At 39.1% G+C, this 22,159-nt stretch overlaps 2 protein-coding genes across 4 annotated transcripts; both read right to left on the bottom strand.

The window, feature by feature from the left end:
* Window positions 1-115: 115 nt before the first annotated feature.
* LOC131536804 (uncharacterized) lies at window positions 116-14,398 on the bottom strand. 3 transcript variants are annotated; one of them, XM_058769922.1, is made up of 9 exons: window positions 14,329-14,398; window positions 13,843-13,916; window positions 12,471-12,606; window positions 12,214-12,377; window positions 11,915-12,054; window positions 4,116-4,272; window positions 3,945-4,038; window positions 3,754-3,820; window positions 116-3,644 (listed from the first exon to the last, which is right to left on the bottom strand). In XM_058769922.1, the coding sequence occupies exons 2-9, from the start codon at window positions 13,904-13,906 to the stop codon at window positions 3,192-3,194; spliced, it is 1,275 nt and encodes a 424-aa protein (XP_058625905.1). In that variant the 5' UTR covers window positions 13,907-13,916; window positions 14,329-14,398; the 3' UTR covers window positions 116-3,191. The 3 variants fall into 3 exon arrangements, with proteins under 3 accessions (XP_058625905.1, XP_058625904.1, XP_058625906.1); XM_058769921.1 differs by lacking the exon at window positions 14,329-14,398 and adding an exon at window positions 14,013-14,318; XM_058769923.1 differs by lacking the exon at window positions 14,329-14,398 and adding an exon at window positions 14,130-14,318.
* Window positions 14,399-15,815: 1,417 nt separating this feature from the next.
* LOC131536802 (uncharacterized) lies at window positions 15,816-21,972 on the bottom strand. Its single transcript, XM_058769919.1, has 10 exons — window positions 21,716-21,972; window positions 21,555-21,628; window positions 20,964-21,090; window positions 20,707-20,870; window positions 20,390-20,550; window positions 20,124-20,280; window positions 18,273-18,366; window positions 18,096-18,162; window positions 17,901-17,986; window positions 15,816-17,791 (listed from the first exon to the last, which is right to left on the bottom strand). The coding sequence occupies exons 2-10, from the start codon at window positions 21,616-21,618 to the stop codon at window positions 16,999-17,001; spliced, it is 1,713 nt and encodes a 570-aa protein (XP_058625902.1). The 5' UTR covers window positions 21,619-21,628; window positions 21,716-21,972; the 3' UTR covers window positions 15,816-16,998.
* Between the last annotated feature and the right edge of the window lie 187 nt (window positions 21,973-22,159).

Here is a 22,159-nt window from a genome sequence, read left to right as displayed (position 1 = left end):
AAATTAAACATGTTCATGTCTATGTATTTCCATGTACATGGACCTTTTCAATGACCATCAAGATGTTGTACGTTTATATTACTTTTACTAAGTCTTTTGATTATAATTTGTCCACATTTTAGTTTTAGTGCTTGGCTTGGTGTGAAAAGGAAGCCCTTCACTTCGTGAGGAAAGAAAATCATCAAAATATCAATAAAATCATTGGATTTCCAGTACTTTTTTCTTTCGTTGACTTACATTTTGATGCATCTTAATTTCAATCATAGCTATTAAGTGAGACTGGAGGCATTTCTAACTCTTCTAACAAAGAGTGTCATCCACAAAAATGCTTAATATATACCCAGAAGACAGTTTTATTTATTTAACGGTGCTGCTAGTGGTGATGAGTTTACAAAATTTCCAGAATTTGTTGTTTGAGCATGTGCTCACTACAATTCAGGAAAATGTACCATATTTAAGTGCTGAATGAGGGACTGACGGTCTAAAGTTTCACCAGTGAAATGCTGACCAAAAATCAACATTGATTCAATATTTGTCTTTTCAACACTGAAAAGCATTGAATTATCAACATATTGATCCAATATTATTTAGCATTGAATTTTCAACCTCAACCAAAATGACGATTCTGATGGAATTTCAACATTGAATCAATGTCACCTTGCTATCTACCAACGAACGACTGTATTTTCATAACAAAGATGAATAAATACTGTAATAAATGTATCGTTCATTGTTTGCTGTTAGTTAACACATTAATGAAATCTTATTGTATAGTATATAAATGTATAGGCCAACAGATAGGCTATGTTTATTTGCATCCTTGCATGTGTCATTATATTATTAACATTTCACCAAAATCGAGTTCAAATACGAAGGTTTTGACCAGCGAATGTTTTTCCCTTCATTACCGCCACATCAGAGGCAGGCTACGTGCATCACATTTACGTTTTCATGAACTTGCAGGTTCTGTCTCTATGTGGGCGCTCAGTTTTTTTCTGTTATTTGGCCAAAATATCATATTATAAAATATTCAGCACTTCGCACAAGCTCTTTGGCTATGACTCGACAACAAATGATAGACACTCTCTGCTACTTAAAAACCAAAAAACAAAACCAAAAAAAAAACCACATTAGCCTTTATTAATATAGTGTTTTTTGAGTAAAGAAAACGCTGTACTTATTAAATCAACAGTTCTTTATTTACCTCCAGACAGCAAACAAGCTGAGATGCTCTAAACTGCGCGCCGCACTTCATTGACCAGAGAGGCGGGAGGAATAATGAGGTTTGACTGACAGTTTGAGGAGCCAATGGCGTTACGAGCTTTAGTGGCGGAGGGGTCACTTACTGATCCAGGATCAGTGATTTGTAGCAGTTATATTTCTGATTTGAGCTTGAATCTCAGAAATGCTTTGGAAAAATGTAACGTTAGCTTTTGTTGACGCTACCGCACTACTTGATCAAAAATAGAGCTTCGCTACTGAAAAGCTATTTGATTCAGAAAGCAGCGACGCTACCACCACGCTACTGAGAAATGTAGTTAAACTAATACTTGTAGTGACGCTACTGCCTAACACTGAATAATGGTAATATTAATATTCAATTCTACACTAACAAATGTAACTCTCAATGTGCATCAAACAATAAAAGAAGTCAAAAATATAGGGGCCAAGCCCACGAACGGCCCGTAGCGTGGCGCACAGCGGGAAGAGTGACAACGGCGGAAATAGAATGTTCATCGAAAAAGCAGATAGGTTCAGAAGCGCAGAAGTTCAAATACGAACAGAAGTTCAGACGAGAACGAACAAGCGCACGTTTCTGATTCAAGACGAATGCGCACGGAAGATGCGACGTCTGGAATAAAAGCAACGTCTGCACCGCTTCTGGCCACAGTACCTCTTGGGGTCTGGCCACGTTCCACCCTGGATTCAAACCTATGACTTGATAGGCTCGGGGCCAGTGTGATAGCTTACCGTGGACAGGTTAAGGTGTGAGAATGAGAATTTTTGAACTGCTGGTGGCGCTATAGAGTTGGTCCTAGAGACCCCAATGTCGGTTAGATCACTAATCATGGCCATCATTACAAGTGTGCCAATTTTCATCATTTTCCTATGTTCCCTTCATTGGCAGCCATAGACTCCCATAGGCCAAGAAGAAGAAATTAGACAGAAACAAGGTCCAAAATTCGGCATGACCCAAGGAATCCATATACATCAAGTTTATATTTTTCTGACTGACAGTTCAAAAGTTATAAGCGAAAATGTGAATTTTTGGTATGTCACGACCCATAGGTGGCGCTGTTCCCAACTTTGGCATGGATCCTCAGATCATGGTGTTGATGAAGCGAACCAAGTTTCGTTTCGATTGATCAAAGTTTGGACGAGATACAGCCTCTGAACCAATTTTGGGTCGACTTTGTTAAGTTCACGTCATCATAACTTTTGAACAAAGATGAATAAAAAAAATCTGTTCAGTCATTTCTGTGCAGCTCAGTCCAAAGATCATCTGAGCCAATTTTGGGAAAAATTGGACAGATTTTGAAGGAGGAGTAGCGAAAACAAAGAATACTGTACTTTTTAAAATGGCTGCTACTGTAATGGGTGGAGTCTTAATGTAAGCTATTTGAATGTGATCAGCATGAAGAGAGTAATCGTGTACTAAGTTTCATTTTTCTAGAATTAGGGGTTCAGGAGTTATTACCATTTTAATGTTGAATTTTTGAACTGGTGGTGGCGCTATAGAGTTGGTCCTAGAGACCCCAAAGTTCGTCAGATCACAATTCTTGGCCATCACTACAAGTGTGCCAAATTTCATCATTTTCCTATGTTCCCTTCATAGGGCTGCCATAGACTCCCATTGGACGAAAATATATTAATACAATTACAATAGGGGCTACAGCCCATTCTGGGCTTGGCCCCTAATAATAACATATGACCTCTTTAAGCTTGAGATGCCATACAGCCTCTGACTGTTCAAAGTGTAACTTTCAAATTCAAGGTTTTGGAGTCTAAAGAAAGAATTAGCATTTAAAAGATAGCTCTTATTGCTCTTGCTGGTCTGAATTGTTCAACACATTTCACTAGAAATGGAACAACTGTAGATTACTGGAAAAACTGGTCATTTCAAACGAATGATTCATTGTAACTGTTGACAAACGTTTCAGGCATGTACTTATCATTTGTTTTTAGAGCAGTTAAACACACTGATATGAACTGTCTATTTGAATAACGGGAATAACGAGCAAAGAAGTGGCCCAAGAATTTTGCTGCGCAGATGTGGGATCTTGGCCAGTGCTCTGGGGGAATTTCAAAGCTCCACATGCATTAAGTGCTTGTTCAGTACTGACGCTCGTGCTCAACTGTCCTTCTGTGCTCTTTGTTAAGCCTTGAAAAGCCTGATATCCTTCATCACTTGGTGTGACGCTGCCATCATGCATAAAAAGATTTGAGCAAGCGATAAGATTCTTCATGATACACTTCTCATCAGCACCAACATCATCTGAAAGGTTCACACAAACATCTGCATCATTTCCCTTTTCCAAAACACTGAAGCACTGATACAATTTCTCATCCTCCTGAAGGTCTAGTGTTGGAATCTCTACATGGATTGGAGAGAACTTCATAACAGATGAAGGCAAAATATGACCCTGTTAAACATGAGAGAAAAAAATAAAAGATGTATTTTGATCATCATTATGATGAATTATTAACATTATTTATTTATTTATTTTTCTGTTTTCAGGATTTTTCTCCCACCTTCTCCTCTCCAAGATTGCCATCTATTTTTGGCTTGGAGATTTTGTCCCACCAATTCGTCTTCATTCTGTAATGAAGAAGTAAAGTGTGTCAGAACTGAATTTGTCAAGGATGCATGAAGGAATAGCAATAGCAAAAATTTAAGAAGTTTTGTTATCGAATGACGGAAAAACACAAAACAGAGAACTCACCTCAAAATGCAGATGAAGATAACAAAAATGATGATGATTAAACCAAAACAGAGAGGTGTAATCACCATTTTGGCTATTTCATTTGGGTATAAAGCTGTAGAACATGTATAAATTGATCAGGATTACCTACGATGATTAACACAGATGCAATAATGACAAATATAGACTTACAGGTGGTGAACTCAACTGGTGCGCTCTGGTCACTAGATATATGATGATCATTATAGTCTGTGCTCATTGTTGCTGTCAGAATGTAGTTGGTATTTGGCTGGAGATTTTTGCCCACAATTTCAAAGGATCCCACAGTGTTCAGCACCTTCTTTGATATCTGTGAACACACACACACACACACACACACATACATACATATATATATATTAGGGCTGTCAAGGTTAACACGTTAATGCATGCGATTAATCTAAAAATTTAACGCGTTAATTTTCAAATTAATCGTTTGAAAATGTTTGACCCCAACTTCGTGCCGTTATCGCAGCGTGGAAGGTTATCTATCATTGTGTGATAAGGGTATAGAGTAGAGGTCTTCACGGGTCCACTTGGATCTGAAAACCCAAGGCGCGAGTGGGTTTGGGTCCAAAACTTCCACGGGTCAGGTTCGGTATTAGCAGCCTCAGGTCTCGGGTAATTAAAATAAATGTGCTTTTCACAAATGGACCTGATTAGACCCGAATTCTTTTAAATTTTCCCAGATGCGTATAGCCATGTGCGTTCATGTCAAGTTCATTTTTGAGAAACGCACGTAAAAAAATCTTATATGAGATCCATCAGGAAAATCTACCCACTTCGTTACGCTGCGTGTCAATGCAAGGCTTTTCTTTTTTGTGTGCAGAAGCCCTTCACTGGAGATGAGGTAAATAATGTTGCAGACAAAACTAGCAAATCCTTGATTTATTAACCTATCGATTTAATTTTTATAAAACTATCACGTTTATATTTCAAATCCACTGATTACAATTGAAAGCCAAACTCAGAAATAATATGTATCCATCAGGCAGGCAAAAATATAAAGTAATAGAATAATAAATAAATAAATATTTAATAAATAAGTAAATAAACTGAATGAAAGTAATGGAGCAGTGGCCAAATCAGTCAGCAGGACCCCAGGATTTTTCCAGACTGATGCGGGGCTGCAGGCTGTGCACATATCAATGCCGTTTATGTTCGGGTCCAGTTGGGTTCGAAAATAAATGCGGTCGGGTTGGGTTGGTCTAATTTCATTGGGTCGAGTCGGGTACGGATTTTAGGACCCGAGAAGACCTGTAGTACAGCGAACCAGTGTTGCCAAGGTCGCAGTTCCCTATCAATTTAGGTCTCTCGACGTCAGGTAAACTGACACTACGGGGAAGCAACTTTCTCCTGAAATACTGAAGCCTGATTGAATAACGCTATTGCGTTGCAATAGCCAATGGCATTCAAGCGCGCGCATATGGGAGTGGCACCGCCCCCCTATATAATGCTTGGCGCCATTTCCTCAGAATCTTTCTCCTTCATACTATACGTTAGAAGCTTCTCGTTGTGGATTCATCACCGAATAAGTGGAATTTTATTACAGAATGAGTGTATATTTTTTCTCCTTCGAGCATTCCGGTGAGAACGATGTCGATTAAAACTTGCGGAGTCTGCACGGGACCCATCGAGGGCCGCGTCCACACGTAGGCCGCAGTCATCGAGTCCAACTGCCCTCATTGTGAGGAGATGAGCATTAGAGCCCTCCAGACGTGGATAGCCATCTTGCTCAACGAGCAGCCCACCCTCAGCTCGCAGCAGTCTCCCCCCACCAGCTATGCTGGGCCGTGGAAGACGAAGGGTGGAAACCGGCAGGCCTACTGATGAGCACCGAAAAAGCACCGAGCACCGAGCTGGCATCAACGTCTGCACGTCTCAGTTTTCTGTGTGTTCCCCCTGCCCCACTGCCCCACTGCCTGTTGCGGGTGCCAAGAATGTTCTAAATTGTTCTATTGTTTGTTGTGCAATTAAAACAAAACAACCTCACAAAAAGAGCTGTTTTCCTCTTCCAATCACCACTCACACTCTATGCAGAAAAGTGGAGATCAAGGTGGGTCATGAGTATTATAGAAAAAGGGTACACATTGCAGTTTGCCCGCAGACCACCCCGTTTCAATGGCATGGTGATGTCTGCAGTTCACGCTCAAAACACCTCGTTTCTGAGAGCGGAGATTCACAGCCTGCTGGAAAAAAGGGGCGATAGAGGTAGTTCATCCAGAAGAGCGCGAGAGTGGGTTTTACAGTCGTTATTTCCTGGTTCCCAAGAAAGACGGTGGACTCCGCCCTATTCTGGAACTGCGCCAACTGAATCAAGCCCTGGCGAAGCGCTCGTTCAGGATGAGCACTTTGAAACAAATCCTCTCGCTAGTTGGACCGGGGGATTGGTTTGCTTCTGTGGATCTCAAAGATACCTCGTACTTCCATATCCATATAGCCCCCCAACACAGGCGCTTTCTGAGATTTGCATTCGAAGGAGTTGCATACCAGTTTACAGTCCTTCCGTTTGGCCTGTCCCTTGCTCCACGCACTTTTACAAAATGTATGAACACCGTTCTCTCCCCTCTACGTCTGAACGGAGTGCGCGTTCTAAACTATCTGGACGACTGGCTGCTGATGGCTCATTCAGAGAGTGTGCTGGATGTTCACAAGTGTATGCTTATCAACCACCTGCAGTGTTTGGGGCTTACGATCAATTTTCGAAAAAGCAAACTCCAACCCACTCAATGTATTTTGTTCCTGGGCGTGAGTCTCGACTCTCTCTCTATGCAAGCCCACCTGCTGCCGGAACGCACGTAGAAGATTATGAATTTGCTCGCGGCATTCCGGGAAGTGAAGTCACTACCGTTGAAACGTTTTCAAAGAACACTTGGTCTGATGACAGCAGTCTCAGCGGTATGTCGCCTGGGTATGCTCCACATGCGCCCACTCCAGCTAGGTTTAAAAGCCCATGTCCCAGCACATGCATGACATTAGGGATCGATGTGCATGCAGGTGACTCACAGATGTCTGGAAGCGATGTCCCCCTGGATGAGCGACGTGCTGTACAGAAGGGGCGTGATGATGGGACAGGTAAGCAGGCGCAAAACTGTCATGACGGACGCATCATGCAAGGGAGGGGAAACCCTTTGCGATGGCAACCCAGCTTTCGATGTCTGGACTGGAATTGAAGGCGGTTCATTTAGCCCTTGAGCAGTTTTATGCTCAAGTCCATCACCAGCATGTTCTCATTCGTTTGGACAACATGGCAGTTGTGGCAAACATAAATCACCAAGGCGGCCTCAGCTCGCGCCCCCTCTTGAGGCTCGCGACGACTCTCCTGTTGTGGGCAGACCAGCATCTCCTATCTGGGAGTGGATGCGCTCGCCCACCGCTGGCCGAGAGTGCGCAAATATGTGTTTCCGGCTGTAAAGCTCCTCCATCAAGTGTTGTGCAAGATCAGTGAGGTGTAAGGGATTTATCCTTTATTTATAATTTTAGCTTTTAGGGAATCAAATCGTAGAAATTCGATTTTGATCTGATTAATTGATATTAATCAAAATGTATAATTTATACCTTATTAACGACTCGACCAGCGAGTATTAATACAGTATATTTTAGCAATTCGGCTTATTGTCGTGGCCACGATAATAATACAGAATTGATTGGGAAATTTTGAGCAACAGGTAACACGATCTTTGGCAATAATTTAAGATTTGAAAATCACGGCACCAGACTATTCATTAAAAATGAATCGAGAGTTTATTTACTATTCTAGGATACAATACAAAACAAAACACATACACACGTTCTGGCAAGATGAAAGCAGTTTGAAGAAAGTTTAAGCTATTCTCTTTCCTGAGAATAAAGATGACCTGAAGACGTCACAAACAGAAGACTCGACTATCGTTATCTTTTAAAGATTCATTCAATTCAGCTCAACAAATAAAGATTGTTTGTTTGTTTACTTGCTTTGAGTTGAGTTGAAGGCTGTTCTTCTCTCTGGATGGCTGCGTGAGGGAAATCCCGGACTTTCGCACTGATGTGTCGTTGTCGCGTGACGTCACTCTGGGAATCCTCTTTGGATTCGTGGCTTTGAAGTTCTTACGCTGTTTGCCTAAGTTCTTAGGCTTTGCAAGTTACTTTGGTCAGACGTGGACAGAGTGTCCCTTGAGATGTCCTTTGAGATGATCAGCTAGATGTTAAGTCTGTAGGCGGGTGAGGCGAGACCAAAGTTTCCAAGCAGCCAAGTTTTCCAGCTCAAGTTTTTCTTCCGCCTAGCATGCAAAGCGGGGTGTCTGTTTTTTTATCGGACTGGTGTGAGTCCATCCCATACGCTGTCTGATCCAATCACATTGTCTCTGTAGGGCGGAGCCCCACCCAGCACGGCTCCTTTTCGTGCATACATTATGTTAATGTTTCATCCATCATGTGAGGAACATTTCTTAATAACTTCTTATAAAAGAGACTGAAAATCGACATATGATTCCTTTCAACTTCCGGCATTTGAGACAAGCTTTAACCCAATACCACACACGGCGATCTATTCAAAAAGGCAGTTATAAGGCAAAGATCAAACTAAAACACACTATGCATAACATAAAACACCAAGCATTTATATAGATATATATAAGACATCAAACATGAGGTATTTGTCATATCGAATACCTATAATTTTACCTACTAAGCGGGTTAAGTCATAGATTAAAATATCCTAAGTTCTAATAACCACAGAAAGAGAAACAAAACATAAAATACCACATTCATATATATATATTGTCTCTTGAGTATATTGCTTTAATAGCAGCGATCTTTTCTTGATTGTCCTTTAGAGATCCTCTGTGTAACTAGAGTTTCTTTGTTGTAAGAGAAAAGAGGCACATTCCTTTGTAAGGCGGGAGACCAAGCTGAGGTCCTGAGGTCATTAGGAGTATCACGTTGTGTGGCTCTGGTGATCTTCCTAGCTCAGACGAAGTTGTAAGTCAGTTACTTTCTTGTTTATCAGAAGATAGTTTATGGTAAGCGGGGTCGCAGTATCGCGAACGCTCTGGTTCTGGAACCTCTCCAAAGAAGTAGTTCTTTGTTGTTAACTCCGTGCAGATGTAGCGCGGTCATTTCATCGTCAAACTTATCATGGTTTACGAGTCTCTCGAGGTGATAAGGAGCGTATGGCCTGATGCTAGTTAGAGAATTGTGGTGTTGTGTTGGTCATTTGTTCATTTTATGAGTCGATGATGGAAGATAAGTTCCTTGGAATGTTCTGAGTTAAGCTTATGTTTGTGCGTTCTTTTTGACCAGGTTCTACACAGGAGAGAGAAACAGTGCTGTTGGTTGCGCCGAAATGGCCTATGCAGCCTTGGTTCCCGGACCTGCTGGAACTGCTGTCAGGGCTGCCTTGGACAATTACACTAAGGAAGGACCTTCTGTATCCAGCAAGGGGCTCGATCTGGCATCCCCAACCAGAGCTATGGGATCTGTATGTTTGGCCGCTCAGCAGAGCTCTCCGATAGCAACACTCCCTCAGCGCATACTAGATACTATTGCGGAAGCTCCTTCTACAAGATGCCTGCATGCTCACAAATGGAGGGTATTTGAGACCTGGTGCAATTCACGAACGGAAGACACGGTAGGTTGCCCAATGGCAGTTATTCTGTCCTTCTTGCAAAAGAGCTTGGATGCAGGACACGTGCCTTCCACGCTCAAAGTATATGTTACCGCTATATCTGCAGATCATAACGGCATTGACTAGTTGGGAGGAATGATCCAGAAAATCAAATTTTTACGAGGGGCGAGATGGATGAACCCCTCTCGCATGCCCACTGTCCCCACTTGGGATTTAGCTTTGGTTCTAAAGGCTTTGACATGCCCACCGTTTGAGCCGCTTCAGTCGTCTTCATTAAATTGCTCTCTTATAAGACCGCACTTTTGCTAGTGCTCGCATTAGTAAAGCGCGTGGGCGACATACATGCTCTCTCAGTTAGCAATTCTTGTACAGATTTCGTGTACTGCAAGGTAGTTCTCAAACCGAGGGAGGGTTATGTCCATAAAGTGCTCTCAACACCGTTCAGAGACCAGGTTATAACTCTGTCAGCATTCGCCCTGAGTGATTTTTCAACATGAGAATCCCCCCCTCCACAACCGCTGCCCCGTATGCGCTCTGGCTGTAAGGCTTACAGTTCACAAAACATGGAGTGCCCTACAGGTCTGCGTGCCCACTCTACAAGAGGGATCGCTTCGTCATATGCATGGGCTAATGGCATACCCATTGAGGATATTTGTTCTGCGGCTGGATGGGCTTTGCGACAACATTTTGCCAGATTCTACAACCTGGATGTCTCTTCGCTAGCCTCTCGGATTCTGTCCGCACAGGAGAACTGAGCTTAAGGTATGTTGCCCATTCTCTTGGCTGTTGTGACATAGTTCGGAATATAAACCATCCCCCTATTACTATTTTAATGTGCGAGTCATTAATCATTCATTCAAACGGCTGATTCATTCAAAAATGAGGCAAGTGACTACTGTCTTTATGAATGGGTTACTGAATCATTGACTCACTTGATTCGTTCAAAAACGTGGATTCATTCTCATTATCAAAACACCGCTGTGTTGCTCGGAGACACAAAACAGTTCTGCTGTGGCTTTGATTGAAACTTCGTCAGCGAACTTGAGCAAAAACAGTCAATATTGTATTACAAATTGCAAACGTTGTGTCTGCTTAACTCACAATGAAGAATTTCCACGCCGACGACATGTTTACATGTGGATGTGAGCGTAGTGTGCCGTCAAAACGGGCTGTCTGCGAGATGAGGTGTGTTCGATTTGAGGCAGCACCGCGCAGTCCAATCGGACATCAAAGTTCCGCGAGAGTGATTCGAAAGCGCGCGGCGCCATCTGTTCATAATCAGGCTGATGTGCTCAACATTGTGAATATGAATGGGAATATATTTCAGATATATTTTACTCATAAATATTTCTAGGGGTGCCAATAATTGTGTCCAACGTGTATTTGAGAAAAAACATTTATTTCATACTGATATTTCCCCCCATTTTAAATTCTTATTCTCCAATGAAAGGTTAGATTTTTGTGATTTAAAAAAAAAAAGATCAAAAGGATTAACAATGCACATTTATATTCACAGCCTTCTTTGATCATATTTACCAAGGGTACCAACAATTCTGACCATGTGTGTATATATATATATATATATATTACTATTACCAACAGGACAATGCACCATAACTATACTGCCAGAATCATCAAGGAGTGGTTCGAGGAACATGCCTTTGTTTCTGCATTTGTAAAATAAAACCTCAGAATTTTGAAATAGAGGCTGAGCCTTTCAGGGGAATTTCACACTGGTTTTCACAGGGCTTTTGTTTATATGCTGTCTGCTATGAACCAGGAAGCAAAATTGTTTTTCCATGGAAGGCACATCATATACTGAAGTGCATGTTGAGACTTTAAACTTAATAAATGAATGATACTTTATGCAAGTATGTCTGAACGAGGGACACCTTTGTTCTCTAAAAAGTGGTATTGTAATCCAATATATATATATTACTATTACCAACAGGACAATGCACCATAACTATACTGCCAGAATCATCGAGGAGTGGTTTGAGGAACATGATGGTGAATTTCTGTTAATAACTTGACCTCTAAATTCACCATGAACCCATTTGAAAAACAGGTTCAGACTACATCACCACCACCCCTCAATGTACAGGAACTGGAGGACCTGCTGTTGATATTATGGTACCAGATACCCCAAGAGATCTATCGCCACCTTGTCAAATCAATGCCTCGCAGCGTGGCTGCAGTTTTGAGGGCTAAATTATATTTTAGTTATTAGACAGGTGGTCATAATGGTTTACTGGTGTGTATACATTTTATATATAATAAAATATTATTTATTAATTATAAAAAAACGATATCAATGTGGTTCATATTATCTATATATTATCCTTACATTTTCATGTCCTCCTTTGATGCCATAGGTCAGATTTATTCTCAGACCATTCAGTCTTATTTCATACTGGTCATCCCAAGATACATTAAAGTTTCCATGTTCAGTCTTCTGCACTGATAAGACTGGAGTTTTCAGTTTGACTACAGAAAACAACAAACACATATTTAAAAGTGTGAGATAAGATTGGATTAAAGTTTTTAATTCCTTAAAATGATCATTTTAGAACTAAAAAGCATGTAAATTCTACAAATGTCATAGAAAAGTTTTAACAATAACTTGTAGACAACACTTATACTCACTGAAGTGTTCAGTCTGGAATGTTTTGCTAAATAAAACATTTGTTCCTTCCAGAAGTGTAGTACTGAAGATCTCTGTTACAACAAACCCTTGCACTTTAATTTTGCACTCACAGTTGTCACTGTGAGGACTTCTCTCAAAGATACATGCGTGCATGCTTTCTAACCTGCAATTTAAGAGATATTCATGTCAACTGATTGCTAAATGAACAGCAATACATTTAGTTATAGAGGAACTACAAGCCTCCACAAACACTCACATATTGGATTCTGTATGTGTGATGTTGAGCTTGTATCCAGAGCAGCTTTTGAGACGGTCAGTGGAGAGACTGCATTTCATTTCTGTCTCATAGTCATTAAAACACTTCAAGTCCTCCTTTGTTGGCTCTACGGTGACTGAAAAATAAAAGACGGAGTAAGATCAATCACAAATGACCACAGCAGAAGTTGCTGTGCAAAAGTAAAAATGGTTTAACAGTGAAACACAGTGTAAAAAGTATAAAGGATTCATGTGCCAAAACGAATTTTGGGGAGAGCAAGTAACAACTCATGTCTAAATAATAATTTATGATCATATTAATGGATTTCCCAGCATATGCTGGTTAGGTAGGTTCTGAAGCTTGGATGCTGGTTTGAGCTGGTCATGTGCTGGTCCTGAGCAGGAGGGACCAGCTTAGGACAAGTACATGACCAGCTAAGGACCAGCTTCAACCAGCTCAAACCAGCATCCATGCTTCAAAACCTACCTTTTTTCAACAGGGTTTAAAAGTTGTATCTCAATCATCTGGTTTTCTCGTTTAATTTAATATATAATATTTCACAACATTTTCACCATTGGGTGCCACAAACATGATTAATGATTGATAATATATTTACTACTTATGACCATTTACTATGGATGTGTTTGATTATTTCATGATATGCCATTTTTTTAAGACAACTTACGACAGATTTGTAAAATCATTAGCATATTACTTAATAATCATTTATGAACACATATTCATGTTTTGTAAATGATTAGTTCATAATTAACTAATCACTTATAAATGACTTACAACTGAACGTTATTATAAAGTGTTACCGAAATATGTTGTGGCAAAGCGTATAAAATGCAAAAACTGTATTACTTCTGAAAAAGGTTTTTGTTTTATCTTCCCAGAAAAGTAATAATTTTGATATAAGTTGTGGAAATAAACTGAAAAAAAAACAACAACTGTTATTTAGCAAAAAAAAAAAAAAAAAAAACCTGACAAAATGTATGTAACATTAAAAATTTATCATGAACGCCCAATGTCTTATGTAACATTACAGATCTTTCACCAGGAGGGGTTGTATTTCAAAAACAACTGCAGAAACATGCTATAAGTGGTCCATTTAGTCTGTTTTATAAGCCCCATAATTTTCCTATAAGGAGAAATTGGTCCGGGTTCTTATGGGTTAATTTAATATATAATATTTTACAACATTTTCACCATTGGGTGCCACAAACATGAGGGTACACATAAAATATCAGTCTATAAAGTTACACTTGACACAACTGTGACATATATTAGGCCTACATACACACGCTATGTTTTCAGAGGTTAGAGACTGTTTAGATGTATTTGTTCTAAACAAAAGTATGAAACTTACCAAAACAAAATGCCAGGCAGAAGTGTGTGAGGATGATCTGACTCACAAGAACAGTGGAAAACATTGTGACCGAGCTGTAAAACAAACACAAACAAACAAACAAACAATAAATACGATTTCTTTTGAAGAAATATCTTGCGTTGTCATACTCTCTGTACTTTAGGCCTTACAGTACGTTGTTCCGTTGCAAAGTAAACAGTTTACAACTGAAAGATTTTCAAATGAAACATACGGTTTCACTAAAAAAACACATAAAATGCCCAGTTAATGCTCGGTTTAAACCCTACTCAAGACCGCAATAGCATCTTGGATTTTGGTCACATGAATTTCAGTAAAGTTGGTGTCGCAATTCTTCAGCAGAACTGACGCCTTTTTTGGTCATCCGCCCGTGTTTGGTTTAGGCTATATAAGCTAGGATGCCCATTCTTGCCATTTTTCCCGGACGGATCCTGGCTAGGATTTATATATTGCTTTAATTCAAAGTACCTCGAGAGCGTTTCGAAAACATAAGTAACCGATGTGATACACCGCACGCAAACAAGCCAAAACCTAGATATTTTAGGCAATATAGAAATCCTGGCCAGGACTCATCCGGGAATAATGGCACATATGGTCACCCTAATATAAGGGATATTTTTTATTTATTTATTTATTTTAATATAAAGGCCTCCTTATAGCCTAACGGGTTACATGTCTACTAGTCTGTGGGATGTGAAAGGGGGGAAAAACATTTTTATATAGGCTAATGAATGTATAATTGTGATATTGATGAAAACCAGTAGAAAGATGCCGTTTTTTTTTTAACTTCACGTAAACGCCCTGCAGATGGCGCTGCAATCATCCAAATCAAAGCTCCAAAACAAAAGGCTAGTAAAGTATGTTAACATAAAGATATGACAAAGATTTTTGGTACACATTATCTTTGATGTGTCTAGTATTAATATATGAATTCACATATATTCAGTTTTGTTGAGAGTGGTCATAGAACGAGTAAACACGTTGATGGTCACAATAGTGATAGGTGGGATAACAGTGAACTTACGTATACAATATAAATCCAGTTGCAGTTGTTAGTGAAAATTACACCAAAATGTTGCAATGACAAAATATTGCACTAAATTAAAAAAGTTCAAATGTTACAAATAAGTTACAATATCAATGTTGTAATACTGGTAGCACTAATATAAAAATATGGTGATATATGTTACAAAATTTTGAAATATGTTGATGGTTGTATTTTATCTCAGTTTTTTTTTTTTTTATATGCATAATAGTAACCCTAGAATGTGATCAAACAGTTTGAAATAGCTGGGCTAAGATGTATAAAAATGATTATGACTGCAGAAATATGTTAATTCAGTACACACATTATCCCACAATTGTGACCGACCATAAAACACAATTTTTCACACACAACCAAAAATAAAAAAAAATTCAAAAATAATTATTGATTATTTCAAAGGGTTACTAATGACACATCATTTGGATATTTTCATGTCTGGGAAAAATTTGGGATTAAACGGATTAATACTAAAACAGAAGTAAAAGTGCCATCCACACCTAAATGTATCATAAAAGATGATGCCAATTTTGTACTGCACATTAACGCCACCAAGGGCTACAACTGTCCAACTAACTATTCTAAAATTTTTCTGTCGCATGACAAGAACGTTATATTCCAAATATGTATGATCATCTTTTATCTCAAGACACTTTTCAATAATTACATACTTTAGCTTTCATAGCCTATTATTATTGACTATTCATATCGCATTGGATTACAATACCACTCGTTCAGACATACTTGCATAAAGTATCATTCATTTATTAAGTTTAAAGTCTCAACATGCACTTCAGTATATGATGTGCCTTCCATGGAAAAACAATTTTGCTTCCTGGTTCATAGCAGACAGCATATAAACAAAAGCCCTGTGAAAACCAGTGTGAAATTCCACTGAAAGGCTCAGACTCTATTTCAAATTTCTGAGGTTTTATTTTACAAATGCAGAAACAAAGGCATGTATTTACATTGCTCTTATTGAGAAGTGCTTTAATTTTTGTTAGAATACCATAGTGTAGGTGGAACAACTTTAGATTACATACAAAAATAATGAAATGTGTCATACACATACCAATCATCTGTTTGACAACACAGTTACTGTACACGGGCTGACAATAACTGTCTGTGAACTTAATGAGATGTGAGGAGTTTTTGAGAAGCAAGCCATTGTCCTGTTGATGATAGCAAAACAAAAAAAACATTACAGAGTCATCTACATTTAAATGCATCCTATATACAAATATCTTTTTTTGTTGTTGAAACAGCCTACAGAAAAACACAAGTTCAATTTACAGACTGAGACAGCAAGCACAGGCCCTGTAATGAAGCCACAGACCATGCAATAATGCCATTAGCAAATGCCAAATGTGAATGCCAAGAAAAATAATACATGACTTCCTAGTGTATTTAAGTCGCTGTATAAGCCCTTATTGTTGAAAGAGGGAATCCTCCAAAGTTTCTTATTACTGGTAATATTTTCAAAGAAATTATTCATTGCAACTGTAGAGATCAATAGTTAAAAATGTAAACATAGCCATTATTTGTTTTTACAGCATAGTTAAACAGAATAAGAACTGTCTTGTTATCATGCCTTTAAAATTTGCATTTGCAAATTTGACTCAGTTTCACATTTGACATTTTGTGTTACATAAGAGTAATATAGAAGTATGAATAACAAGAATAATTACTGTACATGATCCCTACAGGCATTTAAAGTGATACTCCACCAAAAAATGAATATTCTCTCATCATTTACTAAGATAAACTTGCATTATATAGACTCACTGAGATGGATTATTCCTTTAAAAAGCTTTGTTTGTGTTTCACAGAAGAAAGTCATTTGGGATGGCATGAGATCATTTCAATGGGTGGCGTATCCTTTTAAGGCACTTTTCAACATCTTTCTGTAGAAATAGCTGACACAACCTAAGTTCAAAACCTTGGCTCTGCGTCTAAACAAACAATGGACAAAGTTTGCATGGTTCTTCTTACTGGTCATACTTTCAAAGGAATGATTCATTGTAACTGTTGACATTACATGCAAAAATGAATTCAATTTTTCAGGCATGTACTTATCATTTGCTTTTAGAGCACAGTTAAACACACTGATATGAACTTTCCATTTGAATAATGGGTGGAAAATGCAAAGAAGTGGCCCAAGGATCTTGGCCAGTGCTCTGGGGGAATTTCAAAGCTCCACATGCATTAAGTGCTTGTTCAGTACTGACGCTCGTGCTCAACTGTCCTTCTGTGCTCTTTATTAAGCCTTGAAAAGCCTGATATCCTTCATCACTTGGGGTGATGCTGCCATCATACAGAATCAAAGGAGGATAGAGTGGATTTGTGCTGGTGATGAGATTTTTCATGAAAGATTCATCTGAAAGGTTCACACGAACATCTGCATCATTTCCCTTTTCCAAAACACTGCTGACATGCTGATATTCGTCTTCCAGAGTATCAATAGTGGGAGAGTTTAACTGGCTATCTCTTGTATAGGAGTCTGAAACTTCCCTCTTCAGCTGCTCCAGGAATAAAGAATCACTCGTGGCTGATTCCAAATATGACATATTGCTGAAAACCGATGAGCCAGAGCAATTGCCCGAATCTTGGCTTGCACGGTTGCGTTCTCTTGAGGAACTGATACCGTTAACACTCTTGTCTGACCTGCTCGTAGTAACCTGATTGTAGGAGGATAATATTGATGGGTTGTTTGTGATTGGAGGTAATTTGAACAACTCATGCAAGGCATGCTGGACACGTGATGTGATGTTAATGGTGCTGATGTTCTCTTCAGGGCTACCAGAGCCAGCCTGGCCGTAATCCACTGGCGCTGACTCAACACTGTGGGAACTTTTCTCATTGTTTGTATCTACTAATAATGCTGAGATCCTGTAGAGAGACAAACATGTTAGAATGAACTAGTGTTAGAATGACACTAGTTTGTCATGTGTTTCTGAAGTTTTTTGGGGAAAAATAACGAAGAAACAAAAGAACATACAATTTCTTATCGTCCTGAAGGTCTAGATCTGGAATCTCTACATGGATTGGAGAGAACTTCATAACAGATGAAGGCAAAATATGACCCTGTTAAACATGAGAGAAAAAAAAACAAGGGATGTATTTTGATCATCATTATGATGAATTATTAACATTATTGTTTTCTTTTTTGTTTTTTGCAGGATTTTTCTCCCACCTTCTCCTCTCCAACTTTGGAATCTATTTTTGGCTTGGAGATTTTGTCCCACCAGTTCGTCTTCATTCTGTAATGAAGAAGTAAAGTGTGTCAGAACTGAATTTGTCAACGGTGCGTGAAGGAATAGCAAAAGGTTTTGTTATCGAATGACGGAAAAACACAAAACAGAGAACTCACCTCAAAATGCAGAAGAAGATAATACAAATGATGATGATTAAACCAAAACAGAGAGGTGGAATCACCATTTTGGCTATTTCATTTGGGGATGAGGCTGTAAATCATATGTACATTTACATTTTAGTCATTTGGTTGACGCTTTATTCAAAGCGACTTGAATGAAGACAATAGAAGCAATATATACAGTGGGGCAAAAAAGTATTTAGTCAGCCACCAATTGTGCAAGTTCTCCCACTTAAAAAGATGAGAGAGGCCTGTAATTTTCATCATAGGTATACCTCAACTATGAGAGACAAAATGAGGGAAAAAAAATCCAGAAAATCACATTGTAGGATTTTTAAAGAATTAATTGGTAAATTCCTCGGTAAAATAAGTATTTGGTCACCTACAAACAAGCAAGATTTCTGGCTCTCACAGACCTGTAACTTCTTCATTAAGAGGCTCCTCTGTCCTCCACTCGTTACCTGTATTAATGGCATCTGTTTGAACTTGTTATCAGTATAAAAGACACCTGTCCACAACCTCAAACAGTCCAACTCCAAACTCCACCATGGCCAAGACCAAAGAGCTGTCAAAGGACACCAGAAACAAAATTGTAGACCTGCACCAGGCTGGGAAGACTGAATCTGCAATAGGTAAGCAGCTTGGTGTGAAGAAATCAACTGTGGGAGCAACTATTAGAAAATGGAAGACATACAAGACCACTGATAATCTCCCTCGATCTGGGGCTCCACGAAGATCTCACCCGTGGGGTCAAAATGATCACAAGAACTGTGAGCAAAAATCCCAGAACCACACGGGGGACCTAGTGAATGACCTGCAGAGAGCTGGGACCAAAGTAACAAAGGTTACCATCAGTAACACACTGCGCCGCCAGGGACTCAAATCCTGCAGTGCCAGACGTGTCCCCCTGCTTAAGCCAGTACATGTCCGAGCCCGTCTGAAGTTTGCTAGAGAGCATTTGGATGATCCAGAAGATGATTGGGAGAATCAGATGACACCAAAATAGAACTTTTTGGTAAAAACTCAACTTGTCGTGTTTGGAGGAGAAAGAATGCTGAGTTGCATCCAAAGAACACCATACCTACTGTGAAGCATGGGGTGGAAACATCATGCTTTGGGGCTGTTTTTCTGCAAAGGGACCAGGACGACTGATCCGTAAACGAAAGAATGAATGGGGCCATGTATCGTGAGATTTTGAGTGAAAACCTCCTTCCATCAGCAAGGGCATTGAAGATGAAACGTGGCTGGGTCTTTCAGCATGACAATGATCCCAAACACACCGCCTGGCAACGAAGGAGTGGCTTCGTAAGAAGCATTTCAAGGTCCTGGAGTGGCCTAGCCAGTCTCCAGATCTCAACCCCATCGAAAATCTTTGGAGAGAGTTGAAAGTCCGTGTTGCCCAGCGACAGCCCCAAAACATTACTGCTCTAGAGGAGATCTGCATGGAGGAATGGGCCAAAATACCAGCAACAGTTTGTGAAAACCTTGTGAAGACTTACAGAAAACGTTTGACCTCTGTCATTGCCAACAAAGGGTATATAACAAAGTATTGAGATGAAATTTTGTTATTGACCAAATACTTATTTTCCACCATAATTTGCAAATAAATTCTTTAAAAATCCTACAATGTGATTTTCTGGATTTTTTTTCTCATTTTGTCTCTCATAGTTGAGGTATACCTATGATGAAAATTACAGGCCTCTCTCATCTTTTTAAGTGGGAGAACTTGCACAATTGGTGGCTGACTAAATACTTTTTTGCCCCACTGTATACAGTAGTTTGATCAGGATTATAAGACTATTAACACAGATGCAATAATAACTTTGAGACAAATATAGATAGACTTACAGGTGGTGAACTCAATTGGTGCGCTCTGGTCACTAGATACATGATGATCATTATAGTCTGTGCTCATTGTTGCTGTCAGAATGTAGTTGGTATTTGGCTGGAGATTTTTGCCCACAATTTCAAAGGATCCCACAGTGTTCGGCATTGTCTTGGATGTCTGTATGAACAATGTTTTTTTTTTTTTAGTTCTTTATCATAAATCTGTATGTGAATATGTGTATTAGGGTGCATATGATTATCTGTTTATCATATATTATCTTCCTTACATTTTCAAGTCCTCCTTTGATGCCATAGGTCAGATTTATTCTCAAGTATTCCAAAAAAGTTCTTCCTACCAAATCACTTATTTTATACTGGTCATCCCAAGATACATTAAAGTTTCCATTTTCAGTATTTTGCACTGATAAGACTGGAGTTTTCGGTTTGACTACAGAAAATGGAAAACACATATGTAAACGTGAGATAATGTCGTATTAAACATTTTCACTTTTTAAAATCATAATTTTAGAACTAAAAACATGTGAATTCTACAAATCTAATAGAAAAGGATTAACAAGAACTTATAGACAACATTTATACTCACTGAAGTGTTCAGTCTGGAATGTTTTGCTTAATAAAACATTTGTTCCTTCCAGAAGTGTAGTACTGAAGATCTCTGTTACAACAAACCCTTGCACTTTAATTTTGCACTCACAGTTGTCACTGTGAGGACTTCTCTCAAAGATACATGCGTGCATGCTTTCTAACCTGCAATTTAAGAGATATTCATGTCAACTGATTGCTAAATGAACAGCAATACATTTAGTAATAGAGGAACTACAAGCCTCCACAAACACTCACATATTGGATTCTGTATGTGTGATGTTGAGCTTGTATCCAGAGCAGCTTTTGAGACGGTCAGTGGAGAGACTGCATTTCATTTCTGTCTCATAGTCATTAAAACACTTCAAGTCCTCCTTTGTGGGCTCTACAGTGAGATTTAAAGATTTAAAATAATATCACACGACACGACCAAAGTAAACAGTTGTTTTGTAAAAATAAAAGCAGTCCAGTACACGGTGTAAAAAGGATTTAGGACATAAATCCTACATTTTGAGGTATGAAAGTAAAAGTAAACATTTGACAGAAGTGGGGTCGTGCAATCGGCACGTTCTTGTTTAATTTGTTATAAAACACCCACATGAGCTTTTCATCAACATGTTCTAAGCAAATAAATTAACGAATAAATAGAAATAACATGTTTGAGCCGATGGGGAAGTTTGTAACACTTTTCACAGTTATCTGAAATCTGGTGCTTTTACTGAAGCTACAAAGAAGAACAGTACACAGAGCTACATTTGACACAATTGTGAGAGTGAAATCAGCATATAATTATGGATACTTTATATCCAAGTATACACAGAGGAAAAATTTAGCGAAACAAACGCTTACCGTAACAAAATGCGTGGCAGATGAGTGTGAGGATGATCTGACACTTAACAAATGTGGAAAACATCCTGTACGTCCTATGAAAACACACATATCATAACTTCTAACACATTAAAAAAAAAAGATTCCTCGCAAAATATAGCCTAAATGTTACGTTTTCATACCTTTTTACTGTTTTTAACAGTCCCTCGCCTCTTCCAATAAGTAAAAATAAAAGAAACAAAGTTTACGAACCACTCAGTAGGCAAATTAAAAACGGTTAAATACGGTTTTAGTCACAAAAACCAAAAACCCCAGGTAGGCTAAATCTAACAAATGCTTCCCTATTCGCAACATGGAAGGCGCCCTTAAGGGCGTATCGAAGTTTCCTGGAACACACACCGCAGTTCTGCAGTTCCACGGACTCCCGTCAGACAGAAGTGCCGCGCTCGCTCGCGCTGATCTCCTGCTCAAACACAGCAGAATTCCACGGAAACGCATCAGAGCCCGCGTCAGAGATCAACAAGCATGATTAGCCCATGTATGAGACAGCCAAAGAAGTCATTATGCAAGGACCACAAAAGGAAGCGCAAATTGAGACTGCATTTCAGAGGAATTTTTTATGCAGT

This window comes from Onychostoma macrolepis, chromosome 03, assembly GCF_012432095.1.
Source record: "Onychostoma macrolepis isolate SWU-2019 chromosome 03, ASM1243209v1, whole genome shotgun sequence".
NCBI classification, from domain to species: Eukaryota; Metazoa; Chordata; class Actinopteri; order Cypriniformes; family Cyprinidae; genus Onychostoma; species Onychostoma macrolepis.
The sequence above is the reverse complement of the archived record's forward strand: the minus strand, read 5'-3'. Positions and strand labels throughout refer to the sequence as shown.

Bases quoted from the DNA above. Each gene is read 5' to 3' on its own strand.
- LOC131536804 (XM_058769922.1), bottom strand. From the start codon at position 13,906: ATGTTTTCCACTGTTCTTGTGAGTCAGATCATCCTCACACACTTCTGC. The intron at 12,055-12,213 runs GTGAGTATAAGT...TGTTTTCTGTAG, and splicing joins ATTCCAGACTGAACACTTCA to TCAAACTGAAAACTCCAGTC. The intron at 4,039-4,115 runs GTAAGTCTATAT...CATGTTCTACAG, and splicing joins ACCAGTTGAGTTCACCACCT to CTTTATACCCAAATGAAATA.
- LOC131536802 (XM_058769919.1), bottom strand. From the start codon at position 21,618: ATGTTTTCCACATTTGTTAAGTGTCAGATCATCCTCACACTCATCTGC. The intron at 21,091-21,554 runs GTAAGCGTTTGT...ATCTCACTGTAG, and splicing joins CTGCCACGCATTTTGTTACG to AGCCCACAAAGGAGGACTTG. The intron at 20,551-20,706 runs GTGAGTATAAAT...CATTTTCTGTAG, and splicing joins ATTCCAGACTGAACACTTCA to TCAAACCGAAAACTCCAGTC.